Source organism: Falco peregrinus, chromosome 5 (genome assembly GCF_023634155.1).
Source record: "Falco peregrinus isolate bFalPer1 chromosome 5, bFalPer1.pri, whole genome shotgun sequence".
Taxonomy (NCBI): Eukaryota; Metazoa; Chordata; class Aves; order Falconiformes; family Falconidae; genus Falco; species Falco peregrinus.
Genome location: NC_073725.1, coordinates 41,028,804 through 41,049,156, shown reverse-complemented (window position 1 = coordinate 41,049,156; position 20,353 = coordinate 41,028,804). Strand labels below are relative to the sequence as shown.

The 20,353-nt window shown below is 39.5% G+C and overlaps 1 protein-coding gene across 11 annotated transcripts in view; it reads left to right on the top strand.

The window, feature by feature from the left end:
* The window catches only part of ADAM22 (ADAM metallopeptidase domain 22), a 137,756-nt gene that overhangs the window by 66,147 nt on the left and 51,256 nt on the right, over nucleotides 1-20,353 (top strand). For all 11 annotated transcript variants that reach the window (XM_055804257.1, XM_055804249.1, XM_055804247.1 and 8 more), the window contains exons 5-7: nucleotides 10,315-10,397; nucleotides 14,941-15,004; nucleotides 15,574-15,643. In XM_055804257.1, coding sequence (XP_055660232.1) covers nucleotides 10,315-10,397; nucleotides 14,941-15,004; nucleotides 15,574-15,643 — 217 coding nt within the window. The remainder of the gene's footprint in view (nucleotides 1-10,314; nucleotides 10,398-14,940; nucleotides 15,005-15,573; nucleotides 15,644-20,353) is intronic.

Below are 20,353 nucleotides of genomic sequence, written 5' to 3'. Positions count from 1 at the left end.
TAAATGTTTCTGCCTGTATTCCCTCAAAACGCTGGACAATTCTATGGGTTCTTAGAAAATTCCTTTCTGAAAAAAAGTAGACAATGAAAATAATTTAGCTCCCAGTCAAAGAACTTGCACAGGTAGAGTTGTGGTAAACAAATGTAATAAAGTTTTGATGACATGTTTAAATATAACTAGAAGGAACTATATTTCATAGGCAACCCTAAGTTCTTAAGTTTGGTGGTATAAACACAATATGTGTATTATGGGCACAGTATTACAGCAAGAGTGCTCACAGCATAAAAGAACATTGCTTTTTGCTTCTACTTCACAGCATGTGCATAATCGTGACATCAAACAACACAGTTAAATTCTAGGTACTGTTTTTCTCCATTGTAGGTGTTGACAGAGAAACTTTGGCCAAACTTGCCCTGTGGCTTAAGATTGCCTTGTGGCTTTGTGTCGCCAGCTGTGCTGAGCCATATTGCTGGCCCCTGTGGTGCTCAGCCACTGCTGTGCGGCAGCGAGCGTGGGCAGGGCAGTGCCCAGTGCCCTCCTTCAGGCTGCCCGCAGCCGTCCTCCTGAGCTGGGGTGCCCTGGAGTGACCTTGTGCTCTGACGTCGTACTAGCAGAGGTGCTGTTATTGCAGTTAGGGGAATCAGGGTTGTGGGGAAAATGCATTTTAATCCTGCACAGCAAAGCAGAGCCCTTAGTTTGCAAAAATAGTCATTATTTCCCTTTGCTGTGTGCATTTGTTTGGCTAGTAGCATGCGCAAAATGCCTGTTACTGTAGCTTACAGCTGTCATAATGCCTGTGCACAAGAGGGGAAAATTACTTCATTGCCCTGCTGTGATTAAAGTCTTGGCTTGATGTGTATTTGAAGGGCTCTTTAAATGCCCTTTTAAAGGAATATAATATAGAAGGGAGAAAACCACTAAAATCTTGAAAGGCTAGAGAGGACCGGGGACCCCTGACATGATGGGTATTGCATTTTCTGTTAAGCTCCCTCCTTCAAATCTTGTCTGCTTGAGGAGGAGTTAGGGTACAGTCCCTTGACTGAGGGCAACATCTGTGTATGTCTTAGGGCCTGTATTTGATGAGACCTTACCCTAGAGTAACATTCCAACATTTTGCTGTATCACCACAGGTTTGATCTGTTCAATTGTAAGGCCACTATAATTTGCAGTGTGGCTAGTAAAAACACGGAGCCAGTGAGCAGGTAATTTTTATCATAGACTTACACGTTTCCAATTTTATAGCAAGGTGCTTCTACCAGCATCTTCCAGTTTTAAGGACATCCACTGTCAGAGCTCCGTAGAAGAATCTCTTAGTTTTTCTTCAGCTTTTGATAATTCACCATTTTGTAACCAGAGGAAGGTGTTTTGATTTGCCAGAAAAGCCTGTATGCTAAACAGGCGTTCCTGTGAGGGATTACATTTTCCTCCTGAAAACTGGAGCACCATTTTGGCTGGCAGGAAGGGGTGGGAGGGGAGTGCAGAGAGCCTCTGCCCTGGGACGCGGGAGCCTGGGGCTGGTGTGGAGCTGCGTGTGCATGTACCCAGAGCTTGCACAACCTGGTGATGAGCCCCGGGGTGAGAAAAGAAATTGGAAAGGAACAAATCATAAATAATGCAGGAATTATATATGACTATTTCTGGCAGGGCTTTTTCCACTGTGTCCGGAGACTAGGGAAGCTGTTAGTACCAGAAAAATCACTCTCTTGCTTGTTTGAGAGAAAATTTTGCATAAGGGTTCCTGTTATGTCATCAGAGCTCCTCTCCTCCCTCAACAGAGCTCTGCTTGCCTCATGGCAAGTTATTAAAAATCTAGGCCATAATCTACTTTCTACTGATAGCAGTAAACTAGCCAAAGAAGAGCTGACAGGGAGTCTTTGAGTCTGACACAGTTTAGCAGGGGATTCCTGCAAGGTTGATCTTCAGACTGCTCTCATAAAATATTTTTATTAATGACTTAGGCTAAAAAAAAGAAGTGTGTGTATATTAATGAAATTTGCTAGCAGTACGAAACTGGAAAGCATTACAGTGCACAGAAGGATCAGATGGAAAACTGGCTATCTTTGACCGAAATGGGATGAAATCGGATAGAATAAATGGCAAATTCTTTCACTTAGGGACTAATCATAGGTGTTTTTGATGTATGATGGGAGTTCATCAATTGAAAGTTTCACAAGGGGAAGATCAGTGTGTAGTAGTGGAGCAGGGAATGACTGTATGGTTCATACCTTAGAGGATGCTGCCATCGCAAAGGGAACTGTGGTCTCAGAGTATACTGGTCAAATGGCTTCCTGTAGATTTTGGCTAGAATTAATGTTACTGTATGTGCCCTGATGCTTTCACAAAATTTTTAGATTTCTGTGTGTTTTCAGTTATTCTGGACATTTTTTTTTTTTTTTTTTGAGTCAGTGTCATGCTGCCACACTGAGTTGATAGGTATTGAGAAATATCTCACTTGCCTGTTTTAGCATTGTTTGAATTGTGAAGGTAATCTCTTTGGAGGTTAGTAAAACATAGTATCCTTTGGGGGGTACCAGGGCAAGATAATCAGCCATCACATATAATGCATTTGCCTTACCTAATGATCCTGCAGGCTGGCACTGTTAATACACATTTGCATTAATTTTTTTTTTTTTTTTTCCGTATCTGTTTATCTCCTTGCTATTACCAGCTTACTTTCTACATGCATCCTGCTACTGAGAAGGAGGAAATCAAAAGTGCAGCTTTCAGTATTAGGAGTCTTTCCCAGGCCATGTTTTTGAATATGCTATGCTAGAATGAATCTCAGATAGTGACTCATGTAGGATTTTGCAGGTTTAATTATCTTGTCTTCCTTTTCTTTGTGACAAAAAACAAAACAAAACAAAAAACAAGTCCTGTGTTTTTTGGCTAGTCCTGGGAGGGGAAAAAATTGTCAGAAAGTGGAAACCATCAAAAGCTTAAAACATACATCCCATTGTGAATGTGAGTCCTAGTGATAAAGTCCTGATTCTGCTGTAGTGAGAAGCTGGGTAACTTTCAGAGGGAAGGCAGCAGTGCAGTGCTTGAATCTGCAGAAAAGTCCTACCAGACTTTGTGCACCTCATGAGTTACTTTCCATGAGCTACACACACAACAAACATAGGCAGAGAGTGGCATCAGCCAAGTGTTCTGTAAACTCTGTGCAAGGACTGAGTATAGCTAAGAGAAACTAATTATTGCTGTAACACTAAAGAACATTAAATCCCTGTGTAGATGCTCTTATTAAAGAATAAAAGTATCATTTTGTGTTTAACTTAATCCCTTTGAAGGGCTGTGAAGCTAAGCAAATGGAAGCTGCTGACCTTCTGAAAGAGTGCTCCATGCAAGACTTCAGCGTACTTTAGCCTGACATCTTTTTTACTTGATCTTAACTTCTGTAAATAGTTTTGCTGAGACTCATCTGTTGTTTCTTATGGATACTGAGCCAGCACTGTATTATATACAGTAGGTTAATGTTTCTGGACACAGTCTCAAGCTCTGTGAATTCTCACTTAAAGAGAAGTTTCTGTCATTCAGAAATAATAAGCCAATAAGGAAATCTAATTTTTTCTCCATTTTACTCAGAACTTTATCTTCTGACTGACTGGTATCCACGTAGGCGCATGCCAACATCTCATCTTCTGTGTTGTGTTTATAGTAACCTTGTACATCATGTGCTTATAACTTGGCTTCAGACTCGTGCTAGGCTGATGAGCTGATGTGACAGATTAGTATGAGTAGATTATAAAGGATTTTCATATAGTCCTTTAAAATATTTATTCTCTTTTCCCTACATACAGGCAGCACTAATGGGGCAAAATGACTGTCATTAAAATTACTTGTATGCCGTGACTCAGACACACTAGGCACTGCTGCAGGAGCCAACTTAGAGACATCAGAATAGACAGGAAGAGGTAACCAGCCCTGTTCTCCTTTGCCTCATCTTTATCCAGCAACTGATAAATAAAATAATTTTCCCTAAGACCAAGGTGTAAGGCAAGGCAAGTCAAGAGCCTGTTTACCAAGCAGATGCCAAGGCAGCTCCCAGACCAGATGGTGTTGCGCTGGCATGAGCTTTCTTTCCACACCCTGCAGCTATGCTCATGCAGCATCATCTCTCGTAGCTACTGGGCAGTAAACACAAGCCTCATTTGGCCTCTGAACTGGGAAGCTGGGCTGATAGCACATGCCATCTGCTCCAAGCGCCTACCATGAGTCACCAATGGCAGTTGGAGTGAGTCTTCTGTGTGCAGGATCCTGTCACATACACATGTGTCTATGTTTTTTAAGAGTGCTGCCAACAGTCTTTAAACATGGGCATTTTGTGGAGAAGTCCTAGAAGTGGTGATGCTTTATGCTAATTTTGGAATCCATATTTCTGATTTCAGAATCTGAAATAGCATTATAACCTGATGTCACTACAGCATGTCAGCTCTCAGTTGTGTGAGTACGTGATAGCTGTCCCCCTAGAAAGGGCGAGCACCATTCACATTTTCAAAACAGTTGGCTTTCATGAGTCTATAGTACACTGTAGCTACATCCAGAGACCTACTCTGCAAAGAGGTGATGCCAGGGTCCCTGGAATTGTTGCTGAGGTGTGTAAGGGCTGAGCCCAGGGCTCTGCTGCAGAACAGCACAGTCCTGCCAGCCAGGCCCCTGCCTTTGCTGAAGCACATGTCAATTAGAAGAGATTTTCTCTCGATGCAGTTGCACATGTGAAAGTGCCATTTTGACTTTTCTATTTACAAATAGAAACCCATCTGTAACGAGTCATTTTCTGCTGTAGAAGTCAGCAAGAGGGTGAGCATTTTCTTCTGTTCCTTTTTCTCATGCAGTCTTAGTTATCATTGGTTCAAAACTTGTGCAAGCATCAATAATTTGTAAACAGATCTAAGTGATTGCTAAGGAAACAGTATTAAAACTAGTGACCCCACAGTGGGTAGCGCTTTAAAAAGCTAATCATTATCTGGCACTTCACACAATGGTGGTGTGGTCATTAGCTGGCCTTCTGGGAGCTTTCTGCTGCAAGGAAAGAGGAACGGTGTTACTAGGATCTGAACTAGATGAGCAATCTTCTTATCCTTTGGTGTTAAAATAGGAATATGTTTCCTTGAGTGTTAAAATAGGAATATGTAGCTGCTGGAAGGAGGAAGTTGTTAGTTTTAGGGTCAGTGCTCGAGTGTAGCGTAAGTTTTAGTGGCTAGCACCAATCCTAATTGCAGAAAATTGCTTACTTGGAGATCTGATTTTGGGTGTTACTTGAAAGCAGATGAATGTGCATCCTTAATTTTCCTCCCCTGGGAAGGTCATAGTGTCTCCGAGGTGAATAACAAACACTGTCAGTGTATGGTCAGCAGATGATTTCTTCACTGAGACTGCAAAGAAGAGTGAACCGCCACCATCACTGACTGTTGTGGCTGTTTTCTTCCTTCACTTGTTTCCCCCCTTCATTGTGAGTATCAATGTACATGTTTTTCGTCTCTTTTGTGTTTACTCAGCAGCTGGTGCCTCTCTTGGCAGGGACAAACTATCTTAAAGGACACAGGTGGAAACAGATTTTACTTGCATTGCTAACATCTCTGCCTTCTCATTTTTTAGTATCTTTGCCACTCTACCTGCCCAGATAGGCTGCAGGGAAACTTGGACTGACATATGCAAGAAGGGTTGCATGCTGGTTGGTGGGGAGCTGTAGCAGTTCACAGCGCAAGATACTCCTAATTCAGGATTTTTCTATAATTATCCAACTTAAACATCAAGATGAAGATTAAGTCATAAACTTACCAGTGTCATAATGTTTTGTTTTAACTGACCCTGGTGTCATTCTGATATTTTTTCTTTTTTGGTAGGATGTTACTGCATTTGTAGCTACCCAAATCAGTAGACTTCTTATTAAAGATTTGTATATTCTGTATTGCTCTTGGAAGTCACGGTAAGGCTGAGAGGTTTCATGACGGAAAGAGAGCTTACTGAACTGAAGAAACGAAAAAAAAGAATGCCATGGGCATTGGCAGAAAATTCGCCTTGCATCGTGCTAACCACAGCATGAGCAGTGGCTGTGTGCCTTGAGGAGACAAAAATATTGAACTTCTCTCTGCTATAGCATTAAGACTGCCTTTGGGTACGGCATGAGTGTATGTGTGTTGCAGGTCTGTGTCACAGACATTGTCACCAGGCTGACCTTGTCACATAGGAGATGTTATTTAGCCTAATTTTCTCCCATTGACTCGACATTGGCCAGGCTTGGTCTTAGAGCAGGAAGGGGTAAATGTGCTGCTCTCTCTGAGGCTGACATAGGTTAGAAAAGCTGTTTTATTTTCTCTTTATATTAACACCAAACCATTCCCCAGTAGCCCACAGAGGCCAGTGTGGAGGTTTGCTTTGTTGAGATGGTCCATTATTGTCTGCTTTTGACAGAGCAGAGTGGGACTCTAATAGCTACAGAAAGCCAGTAGCTTTTCAGAAAACACCCTTGATGCTCTGGATTGAACTGTTGTTGGTAACATGTGCTGATTTCAGCTCTTGGAAGAACTCTTAATTTTCATATATGACCAGAATATTTTTAGGAAAAAAAGATATATTTTTTTTTTTTAGTTTCTGTCTCGCTGCTACAGATACCAATAGAGAAGAGAGACAAGCTCAGTCCTTCAGTATTTCTAAGAGCAGAGTAAAAGAAGGTAAATGTGATGATCACGTTTAGTCTCTTGGTGGTCTTAGATCTCCCATATACTGCAATTCTTCCTGCAGTACAGTGTATTTGATTGCAGCACCTGCTATAAAAGAGCTTTAATACTGAGTAAAAGAGTCTCAGCACTGCAGGCAAGCAACAACAGGAACCTCTTGTCCAAAATTGCATGTTTGAAAAGAAAACACTGACCTGTAGAGCCCCTTCAGTTGTCCTGACTTTCAGTACAGAACCAGTTCTAGACTTTGTAGCTTTAAGTGCTTCTCTCTTCACAGGTTTTGTGGACTGTTAAAAACCAGACCCCCAAAAGTACAGTACAGAATTGGCACCCTCCCCACCACGTGCCACATGTTGCTGGCATGTTTTATCTGCTTGCAACACCATTAAGGGGTGCTAAGCAATCACTCCCAGAGCCGTCCAGTGGTACTGCCATCTGGTTTCACTGCAGCACCTCTTATTTCCTTGCTGAGATTATAACAATCCTCAGGACTTCATTTAGGAGCATCCTGACAACAGGATTTCTTACACTGGGAGAGTTCTTTCCAGAAAAACAACCATCATACCACTAGTGCATCAAGTACTTGAAAAAAGCGATTTTTATTTAAACCCCTTAAATTTTATTAACTGGTTTGAGGTGACTTACATTATGTTGATAGGAATATAAGTCTGTATGTAAAAAAATATCCCCCCGATGTCAGCATGTAGAAGTAAATGTTTTATAGTGATAAGAATCAGTCCCCAAGACTAAGAAGATCAGTCATATTTCTGTCTCCACCAGAATTACTGTGAACTTCAGTAGATCAGTGAGTTAAGTAATTTGATTAAACAGAGTAGAATTTGTGTGTCAGAGTTGTGTTTTTCCTAGGCAAGAATTTGAGCTCCTTTTCTTATATTTTTCTTTTCTAGATCTGTATGCATAAAAATTTGTTCATGGATTTGTTATGGAATAAATTAATTTGGAGCTACTATCATGAAGCATTTATTTGATTCTCATTAAGAAGATCAAAACACACTTTTGAGCCACAGGCTTGGATTCTTAGTATGAAAAAATGTTCCTTCTGGTTATAAAGACATGGTTTTGCAAACTAATGGAGCCTGAGATTCTACTTCTGGAACATATTAACTACATTTTCTGAGAAAAAAACCTAATTTGTCTAATTATTTCAAATTCCTTCCACAGCTAGAACTCTGTACAACTCCCTCCTGATAGTTTTTTCAATATTATTCCCATGTTAATTTACTTACTCCAGTTATATCTTTTACAGGAATACTACTGCAAAAGTTCTGTTTAGAGAATATTTTTTTGCTTACAAGGTTTTAGCTCATCCATATAGTTTGTTGGTTTTGTTACTAGATTACTGGAGTCTGTTTGTTTACTTTTTATTCAGGAAAGACCTGAAAGCCTTAAGTGGTACTGTGATCCTATAGTGGGGGACATCCTACAGACTGAAAGAAAAATCTCAATTGAAGAGATCTTAAAGTAACTAAGATATAGGAAGTAAGTAGGTATAAAAAAGGAGAAAAAAAATAGAGACAATGAGCCAAGGTTTTGGGAAAAACAGGCTAAGAGGTAATCTGTCTAAAATCCCATGTAACTTAAGGTATTGGTGGCAAAAATGCATGAGTGCAAAGCAGAAACGCAAACCATCTCCTTTTCATTTGTATTCCATCTGAGTCCAAAATGCTTGGTGGTCCTGAGAAATGCTGGTCCAAAGGTGGTGGATCATACATCTTATGCCAGACACCTCACTGTAGCCTTGTGTGGAGGATCAGCCCTGGAGCTTCTCACAGACATGAGCCGCGTAAACATCAGCACAGCCTGCTTGAATATTATCTGCACGACACCGGTACCATTTTTGTGCAGACATCTTAGTAGAGAGGTCCCATGGTGGGTAGCACGAAGGTCCTCCTGAAGGTCAGTTCGGTGAAGGTGTTCTGTATCTGTACTAGATACAGAGAGAAGACAACACCAAGGTGGAGAGCAGCAGGAGAGGTGGCTGCTGTCACTGCAGCAAGTGGAAGGAAGAAGTGGTATGTAGAAGACAAGACATAAAGAGACTGAAAGAAATCGGGCTGGGGTGGGGGTGAAAGTGACACTTAATGAAAGATATGGCACAGGGATTCTCCTCACAAGAGTGAAGCAACAAGCCTGCCAAATAATGCGAGGCTCGCAGCCTGTCCTATCAGGTGTTGCGTTTCTCTGTGGTGCTGCTGTTGCTGGTCATGGCAGCTGCGAGCTGCCCCCGGTGCGCCACACCAAGTGCTTTGGGTCCATGCATACAGGAATGCCCTAGAGAAGATTTTGAGGAGGAGCTAATGATTTTCAGTGGCCAGGTTGAGAAGCAACGGCAAGCACCCACACTCTGACAAGCAGGCTCCTGTCATCTCTTATGGAGAGCACATCAAAACAGAGGCACCCTTGTAGTTGCTTTCAAAAATAGTTTGCGTGCCTTGCAGAAAACAGAACAGGGCTTCCTGCTCAACCAACATATTTATGTGTTTTCTTACCTTTTGCCTGATGTTGATAATTTTTTTCATTTTTCATATTTGAAAAATAAAATAGAAAAGCATTAAATGTCAGATGTCTAAACTGACTGTGCTATGCATCATGCAAGTGACTACTGGCTTCTGAAAAAGCAGTAATTATACTGCCTTTCCTTCCCTGCAGTAAATGGACATAAATGTTCATATGACTGGGTACATTAGGCTAGGTGGATTATTCATACATGTGGTGGTAGAGAATAGAAATAGTAAAGTGTTGCTATTAGAAAAAAAAAAAAAGCAAGCACTGAAAATCATCTTCATAATCCTTTAACTAACAGTAGTGCAGTAATATAGCATAGCTGAATTTGGCAAGGCGTCAATAGGTAAGTTCCTCTGCAGGGTAGAGTGGCAGTGAGAATTTAAGAGATGCTTAAATTGTTTTTCTAATTTTGTGTACAAATATTGACAACGTACAGTACTGAATACATTCAGTGCATGTGCAGTAGGGCTTACTTTGCTGTCAGTGTGACTTCTGTGAAACTAAGGGGGGATTTTTTGAGTAAAGTCTGCTGGATTTGATTTTAAAGGTGTATATTTTATTTGCAGAAGAGAAGAGGCAAATATTTGTTTTCATTGTATTGCTTTACTGCTTCGTTATACATAAAGTTTCCATTAGTTTTGGAGCACTAGTGAGCACTTCTGATTTGTTCTGTTTTAATCAGGTATTAGTATTATTATTTGATAAGCATACCTTTCTCCTCAGAAGCAGGGAATTGCCTTACCCTCCGAGCAGAGTTCATCTTGTCTGATGTAGCCATGTGCAGACCAGGTGTTGAGTCTAAGCCCCCTGTTTCCAGCTTTTTTCCTAGTCATTGAAGAAAGATTGGCACTTCTGGAGTCATTTGTCTCTGAAATCTGTCTTGGGATGCCAGGGATTTCACACTGAAAATACCTTCATTTGGTGTAGAAAGTTGAAATGATGATGTTTGTTTGGCTACCAAACCATGGCTAAAAGGAGGTGGGATGATAGTCAATTCTTGGTGCCATGTCAGTGGGTTTGCCATGTATTTATGAAAAATCAGTGTTTGATGGGATGGGCTGCGATACTGTGGGATGTCCTGTGGATTTACAATCTCAATTTCCAATTTCAGGGAGGAGAACATTGCTATTATCAGGGAGAAATTAGAGGAAATCCCGTATCATTTGTTGCCTTGTCAACATGCCATGGATTACAGTAAGTCTGCTGTTTTGTTTTTACTGGCCTTTGATTATTAGTCCTCTAAGCAAAATAAAGATTATAGTAAAATAAGTGCTATTTATTTTACTACTAGTTTTTCACCAATACTAAGTACTCAACAATCTTTAGAAAAGATGGTTCTAATTTGAACCTTGCAAAAGCCTTGTTTGCGTGTTTTCAGAACTTACTGACAAAGCATGCAAGTTTCTTTCCTTTTTTTTTTAACTGAGGACGTATGACAGTGGCCAGTTACTGTTTTAAGATAGTTTGTTATAAAGACGGAAGAGTAAAAGTAGCTGAAAACATCCTATTCTACAAGAATAAAAAACACCACCAGTATTGACATGATTGACATGAACCATTTGGAAATTATGTTCTTTTCTTGTTGCTACAATTCTGTATTTTATCTTTCTTTTCTACTCTCTTTACAAAGGAAAGTGTCATTTTAGAGTTTCTCTTGTCCTATCCATTTTCTTCACAGAATTGCTGGCCTTAGGCTGTGTGCATGGGATAATACTTTTGATATAGTGAAATCTTGGAACATCTGCAACAAAGGATATAACATTGTGTAATAATAATTTTTTTAAAAAGTGCATTATTTTATTGACAATATAATTAAAGTTTCTGTCATCTGAACGTTATGTGGAACTGTGTGTTGACTGTACAGCTTTTGGACCTGTCTGCTTTTGGCACTACTGAAGGATGCTAGTCAGATTTTCCGAGCAAGTAACTTCAGTGTCTATTGAATCTGGGAAGTAGGGGATCTCAGTGTTTTTGATACTGAGATCAGCTTGAAAAGTCATGGCAGCAAGTGTGCCTATGTGGAGATTACCTGAGCTTTGCCTTTTTCTGAGGAAGCAGAGCTTAGTTGGTGGAAATAATCTTCAGCTTACTGTCCATCTCCAACTATTTGGTAGTTTTGGTATCAGACACATAAGTATACATATTTAAGTAGTGTCTTTCTTTTTCATTTGCATATTCTTTGTTAGGAAGGGGGAGAATGCATGCAGAAGATTTGTCATCCTTGTGTTTGTCTGATTTACAGCTGTGTTTATCTCTTTTTATGATTAAGGTTGAGCAGCTGAAGAAACCTGAGCCCAGTTTCAATATGGACAGTGAGCCTAAAAATAGTAGCATCCTAATGCATCCTGAGCCACTGCATGGCTTCCATTAGCAGTGATCCATTAGGTCTTGGCCCCTGCTAAGTCCTAGGAGAAAAAGCAGGAAGGAAGGAGAGGATGCGTGTGTCCTTTCCCGCCCTCCCTTTGTGGGTTTGTTCATAAGACTGACCCTCCTGCTGCTCTGTATTATTAAATTGCCTGAAACTCAAATTGGTCTCTTCTAACACAGTTAGGTGATGAAAGATGCATTTTTTCCCCTGTATAATTCAGCTCTCCCTGAGAGGTATCATTTTTTCCCCCCTTTTTCTGATACAATAAAGTTTCAGCAGTTACCCTTCACACAAAATACAATATGAAGCTTACTATAGCAGGCCGGTAATTCCAGCATCCAGTATGATAAAGTAATGTTTTCCTGAGCTGTATTAAACTCACATTCTCTGCCACTGCATTGCCATCGTTACAACTAGCTCCTCCACAGTCGATTTTAAATGCTAAGTAATTACTAGAAACTTACACTGGCAATCAGAGCTCCTTAGCTCCCGCCACAGTTTGGAGCATCTCGCTGGGGTAAAGGAAGCTGGGGACCGTTATCTTCTTATAAGGTCTGCAGGGCAGGAGCTTTGCTTTCATGAATTTTAGGAGGTGTGTAAGACACAACAGATGCCTATAACAGAATAAAAAGCTTCATATTCCCAAAGTTCATGCTAATATCCTCTTACTTACCCCTAGATCTTGGCCAGTAACAGCAGAATTGTTCATATATGTGAGAAAATCTTGTGGGTTTTTTAATCATAAATTATGAGTCCTTCTGTTGGTAGTGTCTAAGTTGTGGACTTCTTTTATGAGTTAAATTAATTGTATGACTGGCTGGCTGACAGAATAATCAAAATTATGAATTTCTTCTCTTAATCAATTTAGTAATGAAAAACGTATCTCTGCAACCTTAACTCCAAGTGAGCCGTTTATTTTGGTTGGGGTTTGTTTGTTTGTTTTCTGTGGGATATGCAATAACCACAGCTCCCTATGAGTTAACACAAAAAACTTTGACTGCAAAACGCAGTGGTTGCTGGGATGTGAATAACTGTGATCAGGCACGAGGTGGGCACCTGTGTTTCAAGACCAGTGGCACAGACACCAGGTTGGTCTATGATTTTGCTGCCCACTGGTGGTGAATATAAAAACCGCTCTTATTACTGCAAATCAGATTTTCACAACTTCTATTTGAATAATATGCACACTCAAAATCCAGGATTTTAATATGGCCCGTGTTTTGCTATTGCTTTATAACACATCCGTGAGCATGTGATTTGTTCACAGAGCACTGGACTATTGAAGTCAGTTGGAAAAGAGGCATGAGTGCTTTGAGCGGGCAAGTCAGATCTGTAGGTCAGCCGTGACTGTTATTCTTGACGCTATTGAGTGATTTGATCAGAGGTCAGTGCAGCTGGGTGCAACCATTGCATGAGAAGCCATTTGCTGATAGCGCTTCGTCTTGCAGATTGTGCTTAAGTAAAATTGCAGTTAGAGGGAAGGAAGTTTTGCCTGAAAAATTGCTGCAGGATGTTCCCAAATCTCATTTTATTCCCAGGTACAGAAGCTTTGGCAGGTGCTAGAATATTTATTTTAAGATGTGTAGGCAGTATTTATTTCAAAAGAGTAGGCACAGGTAATTTGAAAGGTGAGGCAGCTTTAAATTGTAGATATACTCATGATCACACTTGATATATGTTATACAGCCAGTAACTCTAGGTACTTCTGTGAATGTCAAATGGTTAACCCCAGAAGTGAATGGTATTAAAGAGAAGTATGCTCATTAATTAATACCTGTAATTGTTTCCAAGCTTAAAATATGTTTATATTTATTAATAGTTACAAAAGGAATGACACTGTTTTACTGACTGCATCTGGTCCTGTGCAGAACCAAAATTAATATCGCTGTTAAAAAAAAAAAAAGCAAAAAAACTGCATAAGAAAAAAGAAAAGTATCTGGTTTTGTTCTTTATAATTCTGGTGGAGGGTTTTTGATGCCTAAAAGTTTGCTAAAGAGTAATCTAAATAAATAAATGATTTTGCTTTCATGCTGCTGTTGTCCTGTGTGCCAAGTTTGAACTTACAGTTTACATTTATGGTCAAGCTTAAAGCTTTTAGTAGTGCCTCTTTGAAAGGTACGTGCTGATACAGTCTAATCCCAACCATGCGTGCATGCCACTGCAGCGGAGACAAAATTATATTAAAAAATGCTGATTTGATTGAAGAACAGAATGGTAGTGATATAAGAAATGCTCTTTGGCTTTATGCTCTTGCAGGGTAATGTCTGTATCAACACTTTCTTCTAAGGTGCAATTCAACCACACTTGTGCATCCTGCATTATGTTAAAGACTAAACCTCAGTACACTCTTTACCTTAGTAAACTAGACGTAACACTTAATAGAAAACATCCTTACAGGAACAGACCACACCTTTGCTGTACCATTGAGTGGTAACGTAAAAGCACCTGATGTTACTGTCACAGACTATCTTCACCTATTTAGAGAGCCTTAACAGTTCAGTTTGTTCTTCATTTCAAGTTGAATTGTGTGTTGGAATTTAGTATGGAAAATTGGTGACTGTATGTGGGCAAGCAAAGTGACATTTTCTTAGATATGTGGCAGTGTGCTTATCATGAATGACCTTCAAATTTCTGTGGTTGAGGAGATTTTATGCCATTAAGAAAGAGACCATGAGTACTTTTCCACAACCATGGGAGAAGTTATAGTCCTCTGTATCTCTTTTCACCACAAACCACTGGAAGCCTTTCTGATGGGGTTTCCTGTCTCCTTATCGTGAACATCACATAATCTCCATATTGGTATGTTAATGTGTATACCCATTAATGTTTAATGGAAATACAAACTAACTCAATTCAAAAAGAAAAGCCATCTATCATAATTATTATTGCTGAAATGCCCAAAACAGCCCTCTATGCCCAAAAGAGTCAATTATGACCTTTGTAATCAAAAACATTAAAACCCAAGGATCAATTCAATTCAATAATATTTGTATTCGGGGGGAAAGCTGTATACGTTCCTAAAGACAGGTGCCTTAGTTACCTGTTGCAGGTAGCTCTCTCTTGCATGGCAGTGGGGGCTCTGAACTGGATTTTCAGGTGGATAAATTAGCCAATATTTGTGGCCTTCGCATGTGTTGTAGAGAAGCTTTGGGAAAGAAAGAAGAGTCTGTATCACCAGGGAGAGAACATCTTTCTAAAGTGAAGAAACAAAAGATTGACTCAGAATTATGTTCATTTCCTGAAACCATTTTTAACTGCTTCCTTTTCTAAATATTTAAATTTTTAAAATATATGAACTTCTTAAAATTACTTCCATGTTGCACTATATTTGTTTATTAAATCAGTATTTACATTTCCTGCTCTTGACAGTGGGATGTTCTTTGATGGAAATCATACTTACCTTATTGAGCCAGATGAAAACTACACTTCAGATGTAAGTAGAACTTAATTAGTGCTCCTGTGTTGTTTGTTGAATACAGACATTCATGGGCACAGGGTAGGCATAAGGCTCTGGGAGCTCATACGGGAGTCCCCATCATCACAGACAAAAATAGACCTCCAAAAATTAGATGGTGGTACGTGTGTACTGTGTAATGTGTAATGCTTGGATGTAGAGCGTTGCAGCACCAGAGGGTGAGAGGGTCCTTTGGCGCCAGCTGGAGAAGCCTCTCAGTGCCCTGTCCCCTTCTCCAGCACTTCCTGCTCTGGATTCGTTAACATCCCTTTCCTCCTGTTCCAGCCTTTACTCTAGTTCTGGAGCTCCCATGACTCTCATGAAAGTTCCCTGGGCAGCTCTCTTAGCTCTAAGTGTGCTCAGCCACTCAGATGATTAACTGTGGCATTAACAATCACATCACAGTTGGGAAGAGTGTAGAGTAATGGTGCCTTGCAGCTTGCATGTTCTCTAGTGTAGGTGCTGGATAACAAGGACCTTTAGAACTTTCTATTTAATGCCCATGAGATGGATTAGTTTATAATACATGCAATGATTTACTATTTCAGGATGACTTCCATTTCCACTCTGTTTACAAATCCAAGTTGTTTGAGTTTCCTTCGGATGATCTGCCATCTGGTATGGTTTTTTTTGATATTCATGACTTACTGACTTGTCTTAGTTTAAGGCCAAATTCGTTAAACATGTTTGATAGATAATATTCTGATAGTATACTGTTTATTTGTATATCTCTTCTTTTTCCTAATTAAATAAAAAAGCACTGAAAAAAAAAAAAGAATCTGAAACACTGAAAGCACTGGAAAAGAACCTGAAGCACTGAAAAACCCCTGATTCAATGAATGACACCTCTCCTAGACCTTCATGTTCTGATGTATGTTTCTCTTAACAAGTCATGTGGTCTCTGGACTGCATTATATGCTAGTAGTTGTAGACAGGAAAGGACTGAGGTAGCCTAAAGATGTTGAGAATAAACCCCACGTTGCCAGTGGTTGACAACTCTTAGTGGATTTTTCCTACTTTGAGATAAAGGGTGAGTACCATGGTGTGAGCAGAAGACTAGGAGCCAAGAATTTGCCAAACACCATTGCTGTTCAGTGACTCTCTCATCTTCAGTCCATTAAGCATCTTTCACAGTACTGGCTGCAGTGTGGGTCATGTATTTCAGTACAAATTAATTTGGAGGCAGAAGCAGTTTCAAGTGCTTTGTAGTGATGAATCCCCATAAACAGTTTATATTGTGTGTGGATGGAGAAGAGGTTCTTTTAAAAAGATATTCTTCATCTTGGAAGTTGGCTTGATATTTAAAGCTAAAATTGCAGTATTCGTGGCATATCTGCATTCTGTCATGGATTTGCCAATTTTACAGATGTGTTTTCCTACTCTAGAAAATATATCTTGGATAAATAAAACTGTTCTTCATAGACACTGTCATTTTGGTAGAAACCACCTTGGATTTCTTCAGGAGAATTACAGACGTCTAATCATCTTGTTACAAACTGTTTGTCCTATGGTAATAGTTGGATCTGGGATCTTACGGTGCTGTGTACCGCACAAAGGTGGACCCTTCCCTGCAAAACAGTGTGTGCAGGTTTGCTAGTTGTTAAGCAATTAGAATCATTCAGAGAGCTAATGAGAAAAAACAAGGGAAATTGCTACTGTTGGGGCACCTTGATTTCAGTTCTGAAGAAGGAATCTTTTAGTCTAAACAAAATTAGTATCCCAGCCTGGTGCCTTATGTCCTCTGCTGGTGATTGCCCAGGCGAGGTGGAGAAGGCATTGGGATGGAGGGGGTCAGGACAGAAGGTTCATGCAGTGTGAGATGTCAGCATCTGTATCATGAAGCTTCCTAGGTATGTGCACCTTAGACACGTACCATGGTTACTCCCTGTACTTGTCAAGATGGTAGTGTAATGGCAACACTTTATTTAGCTTTAGGCCGAATAATAAAGTACATCTTTTATCACACTTTCTTGAGGATATGTCATTTGAAAGGTTGGAAATACTGCAACCACTGCTGAGTTTAATATGAATCTTCTGTCACAGGTTGTTAAAGTAGGAGACTGCTAGAACTGGTACTTAGTAGGTATCTATCAGGTTTCCTAATAGTGAAATTTTATGTTTTCAAGATTTTAGAAAAAAAATATTTTCTGCTTTTAAATGATGAAAAGCAGTTAATTGCAAATATAATCCACCAGTGTCACCTCCACCAAAGCTTCTTGGTTTTCAAAAAACCTGTCAAAATAGAGCTACAGGGTTTGGGTTTTTTTTGTTTTGTTGGGGTTTTTCCCCCCATAAAAATCCAGATACACTTGTGCAGTTTTGATTTTAATGTAGATAAGAAGTAAATAATTGCTGGCTTTGCTGTACAAGGCCCAGCATGTGACATAATGGAAGATGTTGCCATTGGATTGAATTAGAATCACCAGGTTGTAGAAAAAGTTAAAAGATTTAATTGTGGAGTGCTAGTCTTAATTATACAAGGTAAGATGCTAATCTTTTTTCGCTTTATGTTTTAGTATCCCCTGTATGGAGAAATAAACTTTAACTCACAGCCTGCTTTCCCACATGCCCATGCTTGTTATTGTAAGCCTGTTTGGAAAGGTTTTTCTGAGGTTTATAGTGAAAGTTTTGATAGATGTAATAGGTTATATCCTCATTAGGATTGCCAACATTTTTCTTTGTGATTATTCAATTTATCTCTGTCTTTAAGTCATCCTCCATGCATAGCTGCAGCTCCAGAGGATGAGGGCAGCCCACACCACCTTCTGCTCCCCCACCCTTCTCCCTGTGCCCACAGGTGCCCTATCGTTCATCCCTCAACCTGCTGCACACCCTGCCCCACCTTCTCTTTCGCTCCTTGCACATGCTGCCCCACCAGTGTTGCTGCTTGGTACTGCCTCTCCCTGCCAGTCTGGACAGTGCTGACTGTTGTCTTGACTTTTTGTTTTTTGTTTTCTTTAAACAAGATTTGCAGTTAATTGTATTTGCAGCTAATAATGTTATTGTGATTGATTTTTAAGTACTACAGCAGAATCATTATTATTAGTAGCGAGCACTGTGCTAGGTTATGTCATCAGTATTTCTTACATTCCTTATTACTCTCCTAATTTATCAATTTGCCCAGCCTGAGGAGATCTTCCTTGATGTCAAAATTTTCTTCTTTAAAAGAGTCTGTGTGTAAGCTAAGATTTCCACTCAGCACTGTGTTAGGAATGGACTGGATGTATCATTAACTCCAGTATTGATATTAGAAAGGAAAAAAAAAATCATGTAACAGGGATTATTACTCAATATCAGTGATAGTAAAAGCACACACATATACCACAGTTTGATAGCAACATACTTTTTACATTCTTTTAGTCCTTGGATATTAAAAAAAAAGAAAAAAAGAAAGCTATCCAGAAAAGAATTCATTGTACTGTACTTTGCAGTGGTCTGACAATGTAATGAGGACTTTAAATAAGGAAGGCTTGGATGGATGACTTGGCATGCTTAGAGCATTTGACTTCATAATTTAGTTAGACTATTTTTTCTCACAAACTGTATTGAAACGTACAGTGCCCTGACATGGTCTTAGATAACACTGTGCTATTGAAGGTGATGTTTTTTAAATAATGCATAACAAATGTCTTTTTGAGATTACTTGAAGATGTGTGTAGATGTGGCACCTAGGGACATGGTTCAGTGGGACTTGGTAGTGTTAGGTTTACGGCTGGGCTCAAGGATCTTAAAGTGCTTTTCTAGCCTAGATGATTCTATGAATACTCATTATACTTTTTCAAGGTAATATGTTCTCATCAAAATTCCCCCTAGGCTTTCTCAGCTATCTACATTTCCTGTGATTTTGTTGGTCATGTTCTTTTGCCTGAGGGTCCCTGGCTGGAAATGCACCCTGCATGAATTCATCAAGCTTGTGAATTATAGCACAGTGTTAATGTGTTACGTTAATGGCTGCATCATTTCCCTCTAGAGATGACTGACTTCCGATGGTGGGTAAAAGGGTCACATTTGCTGGTAAAGTTATCTGAGACCCTGTATACATATTATAAATTATTATTTTATTGATTGAAAAGTTGTATTTTTACCAGTTTCATTAGTTTCATTTAGGTGATATAACACCTAAAATGACTGGTTGAGAGCCAGTTGCATAGCATTAGAATACAGACTAAATTAATCAGCATATGTAAAGTATAATCAAAAGCAAATTTGTTAAAAAAATTTCAATATTTAGTTTCTCATCATTGTGAGCTCTAGAGATTGCAGGTATTTAAGCAATAAATAGGGAACCCTGGATTTGATTTGATTTGATTTATTTTAGGTCCTTTTTGTAAAGAAAATCCTCAAATGCACTGGTGTAACAATCAAAACATTTTTAAGCAAAGGGCCTATGGTTTTCCAGGCCCCTCCATAAAAAGATATCCTCAGACTTCACATACCAAACTGACAGTATCTAAGTCCAAGATTTAACCATGAAAACACCAGTCAGTCATGCTTTGCTTTCCTGGTTTGTGTTACCAGTAACTAGCCACTCCTGGTTAAGATTAGCACTTATGTCTGGTAATGTTTTGTCAGATGGGCAATTCAGCTTTGTGTTTAAAAGTTTTGCTGATATGGCAGCCCTGTCAAATTCCTATCAGCATTGGTTTTAATCCTGTTGTTTGAACCTCATGCAGAAACTATAGAGTTAATGTACAGCGGGTGGGAGGTGGAGCTGTGAGAACTTACATTGGCTCACCAGTGAAACTGAACTGTTCAGGATTTTGTAACACAACCAAAAGTTGTGCACAAAGGTATGTGAACTGGAAGTCCCTTAATTTACGCAGATCCTATAGTATTGTCTACTTCTCTGCAGGAATACTGAAAGCAATTTTCAGTTCCTGGAGACTGAAAGGATGTCCAAAGCTGCAGAAAGCACAAAGGAGGGAATGCAGTCAAGGGAAAAAGACATATTACAAAATAAGTAACTGCAAATGTTTAATTTAGGTGTCTCAAAAAAAGATCTTTTGTGGGGTTATGTGAATGGTAAACATGTTTATACAAGGTAAAGAAATTTATGTTGTATAGGAAAAAGTGAGGCAGGGACTATGGATCTAAAATTAAAGATGGAAAAATACTTCTTGGACATTTAAAAGGGTGAGAGCAAATAAAACTTCTTAGTTTATAATGTGTCCCTTTCCATGAGCAGCTAGTAATAGATTTGGTGGAAGGGATTTGGCAAAAGAATAAACTACTTGGTGCTTATGATTAGAGGTTTAAGAAATTAAAGACACAGTGGGATTAGCAGGGAGGAATATTGTATTGATAGCGAGCATTGCCAAAATCTCTTAA